Source organism: Aptenodytes patagonicus, chromosome 23 (genome assembly GCF_965638725.1).
Source record: "Aptenodytes patagonicus chromosome 23, bAptPat1.pri.cur, whole genome shotgun sequence".
NCBI lineage: Eukaryota > Metazoa > Chordata > Aves > Sphenisciformes > Spheniscidae > Aptenodytes > Aptenodytes patagonicus.
Genome location: NC_134971.1, coordinates 128,109 through 140,539, shown reverse-complemented (window position 1 = coordinate 140,539; position 12,431 = coordinate 128,109). Strand labels below are relative to the sequence as shown.

General features: G+C 57.0%; 1 protein-coding gene across 3 annotated transcripts in view; it reads left to right on the top strand.

Moving 5' to 3' along the window:
• BCL9L (BCL9 like) overlaps positions 1–12,064 on the top strand; it is a 75,816-nt gene extending 63,752 nt beyond the window's left edge. For 2 of the 3 annotated variants that reach the window (XM_076358362.1, XM_076358364.1), the window contains 5 exons: positions 1,432–1,642; positions 2,415–2,499; positions 2,920–5,305; positions 5,792–6,052; positions 7,352–12,064. In XM_076358362.1, coding sequence (XP_076214477.1) covers positions 1,432–1,642; positions 2,415–2,499; positions 2,920–5,305; positions 5,792–6,052; positions 7,352–8,511 — 4,103 coding nt within the window. In that variant the 3' untranslated portion in view covers positions 8,512–12,064. The remainder of the gene's footprint in view (positions 1–1,431; positions 1,643–2,414; positions 2,500–2,919; positions 5,306–5,791; positions 6,053–7,351) is intronic. The other variant, XM_076358363.1, reaches the window with a different exon arrangement.
• The last annotated feature ends 367 nt before the right edge of the window (positions 12,065–12,431 follow it).

Here is a 12,431-nt window from a genome sequence, read left to right as displayed (position 1 = left end):
TGCCCGTGTGTGCTGACTTAGCTGGGTGCGTGGCATGGTGGGCCATTGCAGTTGGCGCTTGTTGTGCTGTGAGAGTGTTTGTGGCCATGCAGTGAGGTGTGGGACCTATTTTGTGAAGATGCTGGAGGGGAAGGTGTTGTTGAAGTTGGATGTCTCTGCTGTACATTGCTCTGGCCACACCAGCAGCAGAATCGCCATCTTGAAAGAGTGCCTGGCTTAAATCTGGTTAAGCACGCCTACGCTGGTCATAGCAGCAGCCAGACCACGCAACATGCATTGCCCTTGTCGCAGCAGCTAAGTCTGTGCCAGGCCACCCACCTGGCTCTCTGCAGCTGCGCTTTAAAGGCAACTGAGGCTAAAGAGGCTCTCGGGGTCTTGACAGCAGTTCAGGCAGGGCTGAGCTGGCCAAGGTGTGCACCATTTGGGGCAACAAACTGTACGTCTCTCCTGTTTTCCAGAAGCATCAAAACTGTTTGATTTTCTGTGTCTAGAATTCAGTTTACTTTCAAATTGCAACAGGGAGAATATCTGAGAGAACAGGGCAAGGTTCTGTGGGGCCCAAGGGCCGCAGCTGGTGGAGAACATGGAAGTGTATAGAACCACGTAGAGGCTGGCCTTTGTGCCTGCCAGTGCACCGTAGCCATCCTCTGCAGGATGTTCATTGTGCTTCTCTGCACTGTCCACCACCCTTGTGGGAAGGGATAGTGCTGCCTTCGTGTCGCAGCCTGCTCCAAGATCGGCCTAATTAGAGCTGGTCAAGGTGGGGCTGTCCAGAGGCAAGGGCTGCCAGCGAGGCAGCGCATGTGTCCTCATGCCAGATTTCCAGTGATGTCTCTTCTCTTCAAAGGCTGCTGTGCCAGGGCCGGGCTGCTGGCAGTGGTGTACAGTAGGTCTGCAGGGAGGTCCGTGGCGAGAGGCTGGTGGGAGGAGAACAGGCAAGCCTGCCTTGGGGGGTGTAGTGTGTGTGAGAAGAGCTAGGCAAGAGGAAGGCACTGCATGCTCCTGGTAATTGCGATGCTGATTAATACTAATTAGGAATATTATCTAATAACAGCTGACCATTAATAGTCACCACTCCAGGGGACAGCATCCCCTCTTCCCCCGCTCCCGGGGTGTCCGTCCCGCGGCCGCGAGCAGGGAGAGGAGGAGAGCCTCGGGCCCCCGTGCTGGGGGCCCGGGAGGAGGCGGCCCCTCGGCCACCCAGGCGGCGGGGACGGCCGGGCGGGTGCTGCCACCTGCCGGTGGCCCGGCCGGGCACCGGCTCTTCCTCTGCCCCGCGCCCGAGCACGGCCATGTCCAGCCCTGCCGCCCCGCAGGTCTCCGCCCCGGCCCCCGGCTCCCTCCCTCCTGCCTGTTCCTTCCCGTGGTGCAGGCAGCAGAGGGCTGTCCTGCTTCACTGGCTTTAGCAGCTTGTCTCCTGCGCTCCCACAGATTGTAATGTAGCAGATCCTGCGATGTCCACAGCCTCGCAGCTTGGCCCAGGGTCCAACCCACTGCCGAACCTGAACGAGACCAGCTCTTCCAGTGTGCCTCATGGTACTGCCCCCAGCTTACGGTCGGACTCTGCAGGAGGCGGAGGCGGCGGAACAGGAAAGCAGCCTTCACAGTTCGTTTACGTCTTTACAACGCACCTTGCTAACACGTAAGCAGTAAACCCTGTCCATCCTCTGCTGGCGCAGGGCCGGCCTGTCACACCTGCCTGCTGCGTGCTGCACTTGAGTACGAGAGAGCTGGACTGACCCATGTTGCTTTGGTTGCACGCAGTGGGTCCCCCCTGAGGTTCAGGAGGTTTGCTGGCAGCTACTGCTGGTGGGCAAACTTTGTCTTAAATGCACGCTTCCTCCCAGCGATGCCCAGCACTGTGTTCTGCGACACATGCCGTCAAGTACATCTAGTCAGCATCCAGTGAAAAGATTCACCCAAAGCAGTAGGGACTGCTGGTCCAATTTGGAAGTACCTAAGGGGCTGGGTGTCACGGGAGTGCCATGTAACGCTTGGTGTTCTCCACTCGATTCCTCCCTTCTGTCCTGCATTGTCTCAGCCGTGGAGTCTTAGCAAGGCTGTTTAGTTTTAGAGCTCTGCTATACCACAGGTTCGGTGTGGTAGATCCCAGAGCATCTGGGCGACAGCCACCTTAGGGCAGCAGGCAGCAACAGGCACAAGGCAGAGCCAGGTGCCCATCACAGGACGTGGGAAGAGGGAGGTTCCAGGGCAAGCAATCACCAGCTGGAGAACCTCACCGGGGCCTGTGCAGGACAGGTGGGGGAGGACTCTGAGAATATCCCCCCTTCTCGGTGACCTCCAGAAATTTCCCTCTTCCTGCAGGACTGAAGAGCGGAGGTGGCACCTGGGGTCTGGGATGGGTGGGATGGGGCACAATGCCTGTTCTCGAGTGGTTTGTGCTCTCTTTCCAGAGCTGCAGAAGCTGTCCTGCAGGGCCGAGCTGACTCCATTCTGGCCTACCATCAGCAGAACGTCCCACGGGCAAAGCTAGACCAGGTATACCAGCGATGAACCAAATGCTCCTGTCGACACATGCTGCTGACTGCTGACCCTTCCCTTCTGACGTGGCTGTCCTCCCCCAGCTCTTTGGCTCAGCTGTGGAGGAAGGGGTTGTCAGAATGCCCTTTCAGTGGGGTGGGAAGCTGCTTTGCTGTGGAACCTCTTCAGAGCGAGTCCTGGCTGCTGTCAGCTGTGAAAAGTTTGGGATGGGGCACAGTATGTGGCCCCACAGCCATGTGGGCAGAATACCTGATTGTGCATTTCCAGTGCATGTAATAGGGCCTGCTTCTTCCCCACAAGGAATGAAGGTGAACCGCCACGGGGCATGTTTTTGGGACAGAGAGGTCTGCAGGGTGCAGGGAAGAATACCTACCCAGGGTTTTTCATGCTCAGGTTTGTTTTCCTTTTCTCTGCCAGGCGCCAGCTCCTAAAGTGCTGGGGGTTGCTGAGCCGCTTCCGATTAACCCTCCTGCTGCCAACACTCCACAGTCCCAGCCACCAGCACCTCAAGCGAGTCAGCCGCAGCCTCCCCCGCCGCAGCCTCCGCCTCCACCTCAGACCATCAGTCAAACACCTTTGCCTGCCCCCAGCAGCCTGCCCCAGGAAGGGACAAGTGAAGATGTCCGGAGAGATCTGACTCCCAACTCTTTGGGGAACAACAGTGGCAGCAACCAGCCTGGAAGTAACCACCCAAATACGCCCACTGCGTCTGCCAACACCATGCAGCCTGGGCAAGTGGACTCCTCCGCCACGTCCAGCTCCAGCCTCCTCGGGGAGGGCCCAGGCCCAGGAATGACGGGGAATGGGCAGGCAGGCCTGGGCCCCAGGAACCCCATGAACTCAGAAGGGCTCTCGAAGGAGCAGCTGGAGCACCGAGAGCGCTCTCTGCAGACCCTGAGGGACATTGAGCGTCTGCTGCTGCGCAGCGGGGAGGCCGAGCCCTTCATGAAGTCCAGCCAAAACACGGGTGAGGGTGGGACTGCCCCTCAGCCGCAGGCTGCCCCTGCCCAGCCCCCTGCACCCCCCACCAGCATGAAGAAGTATGAAGAGCCTCTGCAGTCCATGATCTCCCAGACCCAGAGCCTTGGTGGGCCCAGTCTGGAACACGAGGTGTCCCACCACCCAGGCGCTGACATGGGGCAGCAGATGAACATGATGATGCAGCGGCTGAACCAGGACAGCCTGACACCAGAGCAAGTGGCCTGGAGGAAGTTGCAGGAAGAGTACTATGAGGAAAAGCGACGGAAAGAGGAGCAGATCAGCATCCACGGCCGGCCCATGCAGGAGATCATGATCCCGCAGTCGATGGGGAGCATGATGATGCGTGGGCCCCCGCCACCCTACCACAGCAAGCCTGGAGAGCAGTGGCCACCAGGGATGGGCAGCCAGCTGCGGGGACCCATAGATGTGCAGGACCCTATGCAGCTGCGGGGAGGGCCACCCTTCCCAGGGCCACGGTTCCCTGGGAATCAAATGCAGAGAGTCTCTGGCTTCGGAGGGATGCAGAACATGCCCTTGGATGCTCTTGGGCCCATGAATGCCATGCAGAGGCCAGTCAGGCCCGGCATGGGATGGAGCGACGATATGCCTCCTATGGGAGGCCCCGGGAACTTTCCGCAAGGCACCCTGCCCTACCCATCAGGGCAAGGGGACCCCGAAAGGTTCATGAATCCCCGTGCCAGGGAGGAGATCCTGCGGCATCAGCTGATGGAGAAACGCCCAGTGGCAATGCAAAGGCCCATGGGGATGTCCGGCAACTCCATGAGCCAGGGCATGGAAATGGAGAGGATGATACAGGCTCACAGGCAGATGGATCCATCCATGTTTGCTGGGCAGATAACGGGGGACAGCCTGAGCAGTGCCCCGATGGGAATGGATTTTGCAGGTACTCGGGGGATGCTGAGCCCCCCTATGAGTCAGTCAGGCCTTCGGGACATGGACGCACCCATGGGCCCTGGCAACCTCAACATGAACATGAATGTCAACATGAACATGAACATGAACCTCAATGTCCAGATGACCCCGCAGCAGCAGATGATGATGTCGCAGAAGATGAGGGGCCCCGATATGATGGCCCACCAGGGCATGAGCCCCGAGGAGCTGGCCAGGGCAAGGGCTCAGAATGGCAATGGCAGTGCAATGCTGGGGGGTCCCCAGAAAATGATGATTCCCTCCCAGTTCCCCAACCAAGGACAGCAAGGCTTTTCGAGCGGGCAAGGACCTTACCCCAACATACCCCAGGAGATGGGCAGCGGCTCGGACATGTTCAGCCCTGAGCAGGGCACCATGCCCGTTGGGAGCATCAGTGGCACCACAAGGCTCAGCCACATCCCTCTGCCTCCGGCCTCCAATCCCACTCCCACGCAAGGGGGCAACCTGGCCAACATGCACCCAGCACCTTCCCGGGGGCTGGGCCGCCGGCCCTCTGACCTCACCATCAACATCAGCCAGATGAACTCCCCCAGCATGGGTCACCTCAAGTCTCCCACCCTCAGCCAGGTGCATTCGCCACTGGTCACCTCCCCCTCTGCCAACCTCAAGTCCCCACAGACGCCCTCGCAGATGGTCAGCATGCCACCGTCAAACCAGTCTGGACCCCTCAAGTCTCCCCAGGTGATGAGCTCCTCGCTTAATGTCCGGTCTCCAACTGGCTCACCAAGCCGCCTGAAGTCCCCTTCTATGGCTGTTCCTTCCCCTGGTTGGGTGCCGTCTCCCAAAGCCACCATGCCCAGCCCAGGAGTCAACCAGAGCAAGCAGAGTCTCGGCATGAACTCATCTACTTCCATGGGAGGACTGGATCAGGGTATGCTGGGTATCTTGTGTGCGAGGGCGCGTGTGTTCTCGGTTTTGGTGAGTGTGTGGACAGTGTTTCTTTCCAGCCCACATGCTCTCACAGGAGTGGGGAAGACACTCATGCCTGTGCATGCCCTTACGTCTCGTGGAGCGAGTCTTTTTTCCCAGGAGTCCAAACAGGGCCTTTTCAGGGAGATGAGAAGGCGAACAGAGCAGCTTATGCTGCAACCCCGGCTCACGCTCTGTGATACAGGCAGCAAAAGATGCGTCTGTGCTGGGCAGTCAGGGGCAGTTTGAAGTGGAAGTCCATCACCGTTCTGGAGCAGGGTCTCCACATGAGCCTCCTCAGAGTCTGGAGGGTGCTGGGCTGTGCCAGCTCTGCGTTTTGCAGCCTCCTCTGGTCGCTGCTGTCAGAAGGAGGGGGTGGGGTTGCTGTCTGACAGGAGCAAGCCACGGTGTGCGGGTGGTACTAAGCTGGTTTCTCTCTTGCTTGCAGGTTCTCTCCCTTCTGGGCCTCGGAGCAGCTCTTCCGCACCAGCCAGTAACACCTCTAGCACCATGAATCCCAACATGCCTTTTACTTCCTCTCCAGATCCATCCCCCTCCCAGAACCCCCTCTCGCTGATGATGTCCCAGATGTCCAAGTATGCCATGCCCAGCTCCACACCGCTTTACCACAATGCCATCAAAACCATCGCCACCTCTGATGATGAGCTGCTGCCGGACAGGCCTATGCTCCCGCCTGGAAGCATGTCAGGTACATACTTCTGGGCTGGGCCTGCAAGGGGTCAGACCGTCTTGTCGCTGCCAGCAGGCCTGAGGGCACCAGGTGGAGGAGGCATTAGAAACTGTGTTCTCCCACCGACTGCCATGTCAAATAGCTTAGATTTGCCCTCGTTCGTAATCGTCTGCTCACTTCTCCACCCTGTGCCCAGGCTGTCCATCAGCTTTTGGCTTGGGTGTGCTGTCTGGAAGGACATGAGCCAGTCTGGCACTTGAGGCACCCTTCTTCCACGAGCTCTGAAAGTTTTTGGAACTACCTTTACCCTGTGCGGATACATCGGCCCTGGATTTTCATAGCTCCTGGAGTTGTCTTAGGCCCAGGACTTGCAGGCAGAGGTCTGCTGCTTGGAGCCCTTGTGTTCTCATGCAGCAGGACAGGGACACCCTGAACAGGGCTCGGGAGTCTGGTGTTTTGAGTGGAGCCCAGGTGCCTGCACAGGCAAGGCTATGTCGTAGCATAGTTCTGATTTCAGTAGGCGACAGCCAGACACGCTTCACTAACTGGTGGCACTGGTGAGGACAGCTAGGCAAATGAGTGTTTTTCATCACTTGGTGGCCAGCCCGAAGGGGAATTCCAGTATGCTGTACCAGTTGATTTAGGGCTTTAAAGCTGTTTGATGAATACTTTTGGCAGTTTTCAAAATGAAAAACCAACTTTTTGACTCCTTCACTGCTGAGTAGTCACTTAGCTTGACCGCAGGCATGCAAATGCATTGGCTCCCTCCTAACCCGAACCCCTCCGCAGGCACTGATCGCTCTGCTGTGCCGATGAGCACAGTCTTCCCTCCCGGACAGCACCTGTGTTGGGCTGCCGACTCTTCTGCTTTTTTTTCTGCTTGCCGCCCAAGGCCGTGCGGTCACAGGAGCTTGCCGGGTGGCTAACCCTGCAGGCAGGCCGTGGTGAAGGGTCACTCCTCAGTGCCTTCCAAGCAGCTGAGAGCCCTGCTGAGATCATGGTGTAGGGCTGTCCCAACATGCAGAGCCAGCCGGGACTCTAAAATCAGTGGGCTGTAAGGAACTACAAATCCAGCGTGGGACTGGATGAAGCTGGAACAGCTCTCTGCTGCTCGTGGGCTTGGCGAGCTGGATTCTGGGGCACTTTTTCCTGACGTTAGTGCTCTGCAAGCCCATCTTGCGGCTGCTTACTGAGCATCACGCTCCACGCTCAGGGCTTTCTGGGCAGAAGTGTTCGGCAGGCTTCCAGGGCATGGATTTTGCAGCCCTGAGAGGTCTGTGGGCAGAGTTAAGTCTTCTCTCTTTTTCCTCTCCTTAGGCGTGACGGGGAATCAGCCGAATCAACTGCACTTGAACTCCGTGGGGCCTGGGTCCTCTCAGAGCCCCATGGGAATGAACCTGCCTGGTCAGCAACCCCTCTCCCACGAACCGCCCCCCACCTCCATGATGTCCTCCCCGAACCCTCTGGGCTCCAACATTCCTATGCACCCAAGTGCGCCAGGGGCAGGCGTGCCCCCCCAGAACCCCATGATGCTGCCCCCGGGGCCCCAGGACTCATTGAACCAGCAGTGTGGCCCCGTGCCTAACAGCTCGCAGATGATTCCTTCCAACCAGCTCGTGTTCCCCCGCATGCAGCAGCCCCACAGCGCCATGCCATCTCCTGCCGGAGGCATGCCCATGGCCCCCGGCGGGGGAGGTGGCCCTGGGATGCAGCAGCATTACCCGCCAGGGATGCCCTTGCCGCCCGAGGACCTTCCCTCCCAGCAGCCCAGCCAGATGCCCCCTCAGCAGCACATGATGGGCAAGAGCATCCCTCCTCGGATCGGCGAGCCCTACCCGCCCGTGCTTCCCGGGGTGGCATCGGTGCTGAACGACCCTGAGCTCAGCGAGGTCATCCGCCCCACCCCCACAGGTATCCCCGAGTTTGACCTGTCCAGGATCATCCCATCAGAGAAGCCAAGCAGCACCTTGCAGTATTTCCCCAAGAGCGACAGCCAAGCGCCCAAATCGCAGCCTTCCAACCTCCACCTCATGAACCTGCAGAACATGATGGCTGACCAGCCCTCGGTGCGGCCAGGTATGAATGCCCCCAGCCTCCCCGGGCAGCAGGGCGTGCAGAGGGGACTCAGCATGCCCATGTGCCATCCTGGACAAGTGCCCATGCTGGGCAGGACAGGCATACCGCCCCAGCAAGGCATGATGGGCAACAGCATGCACCAGGGCATGATGTCTCCGCAGCAGAGCCTGATGGCCCAGCAGAATTTCATGCTGATGCAGGCCAAGCAGAGAAGCATGTCTGTGTCGGGGGAGATGTACGCTCAGACAGGACACATGATGTCACCTCAGGGCTCCCTCATGGGGCCCCCGCCTCAGCAGAACCTCATGGTCACGCACCAGATGAGGCAGAGGAGTGTCTCCCTGGACAGCCAGATGAGTTACATCCCCGGGCCTGGGAACATGGCAAACCTGCCTTTCTAACCCTGGCTGGCGCTCAGGGGTGGGGAGGGGACAGGGCTGCCTGTACAAACGTTTTTAAACCTTTCTTTGGGGGAGGGTTGGGGGCCAATGCCGGTGGAGGACACCACGTGGGATGCTTTTCATATCGGATTTGCCTCTACACAGAAAACCAGATGTGCAGTAAACTTGATGTGAATTGGGTTTCTTTTTCCTTTCTTTTTTGGGGAAGGGGAGGGTGGAGGGGCTGGGAGTGGGGCTGTTACTTTGAACCCTGCGTGGTGACCAGGGACATCCAGACCCTGTGGCAGTTTGTAAAGTTTTCATTTATGGTTTTCCTCAGTCAGGTGTTTTTCTTTCCCTTTTTAAGTGCTCTCTCTCTTTTTTTCCTTTTTCTCTTTTTTCTTTTTTTTTTTTCCCCCCCTTTTTAAGCAACCAAAATGTGCAAGAGGGGTTTTGGAACTAGCTGTAAATAGGTCGCTGGGAAAGGCAAAACTTGTGCTGGTTTTTAATTGTTCTGTATTTCTGTGTTTTAATAGAAGCCTCAAAACATGTTTTAAAAAAACAGAAACAAAAACATGGTAAAGGCAACAGTGTACAAGGATTGAAAACTCTCCTTGGGGGAGGCAGGAGGATCCCCCAGGGTGCACAGGGCATTGAGAGATCCCATTGTAGAGTGACTCTGTGTCAAACCTGTGTTGTTCACGCATCTGAACGGTTTGTATGTGCGGGGTGTATGGTTTCACACAGATCTTAGGCCCCTGCGGAGGCTGCGCCGAGTACACGAATACAACCACTGACCGAGGACCGTCGGGGAGGTCAGAGCTGTGGCCCTGGTGAAACGTTGTCAGAGCAGTGCTCATCCGGCAGGGCAGAGGCCGCAGCTTCACGGGATACAGCTGTCGCTGCTCCGTGGCGAAGCTGCCGTGGCTGGGACGGGGAGGATGCCGGCGCTTCGGCTGGAGAAGCGGCGAGGATCTGGGCTTCACAGATGGTAACATGCTGGATCCGAAGGTCTTGACTGGCCGTGTCGCCTCTAGGCCCTTTTTTTCCCTTCACACTGTGTCGCCTGTGGGCAGGGTGGTGCAGTGTGTTAGGGATAAATGGGCTCTGAGATGAGTGAGGCGATGCATTCCTGTGCTTCCGGGAGAGGCTACCTGGGAACCCTACTCTTTTGCAGCCTTCCTACACCAGTCTTTTACCCATCCATTGCCCTCCACGACTGCGCCACACCCCCTCTACCTCTGCCGTTGAATGCTCTCCCAGGTCTTCCTCATGCTTGTTGGTCCTCCTCCTCTGGAGTTTCACAGGCAGTCTTCGCTCCATCTCGCCCTGAGCTACCAGCAGCAGCCCTGCCCTACTGCACAGTAGAGGTCTAGCTGTTGAAGACGACCTGTCCCTGCATGCGATACTCTATCTCGGTGTAAGAGTTGTCTTGTACGGTGTCAGTGGCGTGGCCGTCCTGTGCTTTGGACAGAAGAGGCCGAGGTTGCGTTGCAGCCCCTCGTTCCTAGGCTGGCAGAAGCATGCCGTTCGAACAACTCGGGCTTTTCTGGATGTGCTCCACCCTCCCCATCCTCCACTCCCTAAGGTCTTCCTGCACGCAGCGCTGATGGTCTTTCCTGAGTTTGTTCACGGAGGGGACTGTGGGGTGACACGCATGCACTTCTGCACACACCACAGTATCTCTGGACCCCCGTGGGGACCGCATTCCAGCGTGGTGTACCCTATGGGTATCCAACGGTGAACTCGGGGCACGCGATTGCCGGCGGAACACCAGTTGGAGGATTATCTCTGCAGAGCCAGACTTAGCCTACTACCTCTCTTGCAACAGAGCTCACCTTTCCCTACTTGCTGCTGCAGGGAGGAGGGGGCTTTGGGGAAGGGAGATCGTGAAGTAGCAAGCGAACAGCAACACTTTTTATCACATCACAAGCTGTTCGGAAAGGCCGCTGGGTGCTGAAATGTCAGCCCAGCGGCTGTCTTGATCCAATCTGTGAGAAGATGGAGCCACAAAGTCCAGTTAGGAATACCTTGAAGCCTTGAGGCGTTTTGTAGCGAGGAGTCCTGGGCGGGAAGCGTGGGTCTGGATATGAGGAAGGATTTCGCTCTGGTCTCCCGCTTTGTGTGGTTTTGTTGTGTACGATGTGAGCGAGCAGCATTTTCGGAGATGGCAAAACGGGAACAATCCCGGGAAGTGCTCATCCCTGCCTTGGCAGTTGGAGCAGAGAAATAATCTTCAGCCCAGGCTCACAAAGTGTGCTTTGGACCTGACATGTTAGCTGGTTGGATTCTCCATCCTTTCAGAGTGTGCGCTTCACGTGGGAGGATGTGGCTCGAACAGATGTAGCTCTTTCTAAGCTTGACTTGCCTGAAAGGCTGTGGCTTCTCTTGGCTGCACTTCGGGGTGTTGGCTGCTGGTAGTTTCTCATAAACATCCAAATACCAATGCCAGCCCCAAACCTTGCTCATCACCCACCAGCTAGTCTCGGTTAATTTGAAGCCATAATATTTTCTATTACGGAAGGTTTTTTGTTTGTCTGTAGACAGCTGTTGTTTTAGCCCGGTTGAGATCTCCACGTGTCCGTACCTTCCCTGTTGTCCCTTTTGCCCAGCCCGACTGAGAAGTTGGCTGGTGCTTGCGGTTCTCGCTGTTGGCAACGCCTTGTCCCTGTGTCAGCCGGAGCCCGCAGGCTGCAGTGCACTGCTGTGCAGTGCTAGGGAGGTCGGTGCTGCCCGCTCGCAGGGACAGGGCAGCACGATGCTATTTCTGCCTGGCGGCAGGAGGAAGACCTGTCCTTCGGTGACAAATGAGTAAGAAGCAAAGTCTTTTGACTCAGCAGCCCTGGATACAAAAGGGAAATCCTGACGCTAGGTCAGAGCTGGGGACTTCAGAGCAGCAGTCGGCGCTTTTCCGCAAAATCCCACCACCCTGGAGCCAGCCCTACCCCTACCGCTGCAATGGCTGAACAATGGGGAGAAGTGCTGCCTAACAGCCCTCTGCCCCGGGCGCCGCTCCCAACCGTGTCTGTGAACAGCAATATGGCAGGAGCTTCTCTGGAAGCTCAATAACAGCCAGTCCTTGTTAGACCTAGGCAGGGTTTGCCATCAGCCGGTTGCCCACTGCCGTGAGCTGTGTCTAGTCTCGTGTCTTGTAGTTTATTGCTCGGCTTCTCAGCTTGAGTTCTGTGTACTGACTCCACCTAATCACAGTAAAAGGTTTGCCCATGTTTTAGCCATGACTTCGCCATGTTTTTCCAGCTCCAAAAAAGCGAATGCTGGAAAACCGCATCTTTCAGTATGTCAGATAATCACACACCCGGAATTAGCTTTCACGTTGAGGTAATGGTGACTGACCTGTTCTCTGTCATCCCATGGAGAAACTTCCCCAGTCATTTTGTACCATTATATAAATATATATATAAATATAAATATATAAATACAATATGTGAAGACATCTTATTGGTTTTTATTTGAAACAATTTTTAGGCTTGTTTTTGGGTATCTGTGCTGCCTGTAATGTATTGACCTGTTTTATAGGTGCCTTTTTATTAAAAAGACAAATTTCAAAACCTGACCCTGTGCCTGTCTTCAGTGGGCTGTGTTATTTTCTGCAGGGCTGCAAGCCAGTGTGCTCAGCCCAGCCCTGGGGAGCTCAGCCAGCATCACCCGCGGGAGGTTGGGGCTGATCAGAGGGGCTCAGCTGGCCCCACTGTAAATAACTTACGTCAGGTGGGGGCTCTGTTTGAGCAGAGAGGAGCTCCTCTGAGTTGCAGGAGTCATCTGTGCCTAAGCTACGCTGAGACTTGGCTGCAGTGCAGTTGGAGGAGTCTTCCTGTGAAATTCGGGCAGCCCCCTCTCGTGGCGGGGTCAGCTGTTTAGCGCCTGCCGCGGTCTGTGCGGGGTGGACGATTTGGCCCTCCTTGGGCACTTGCATGCTGGCT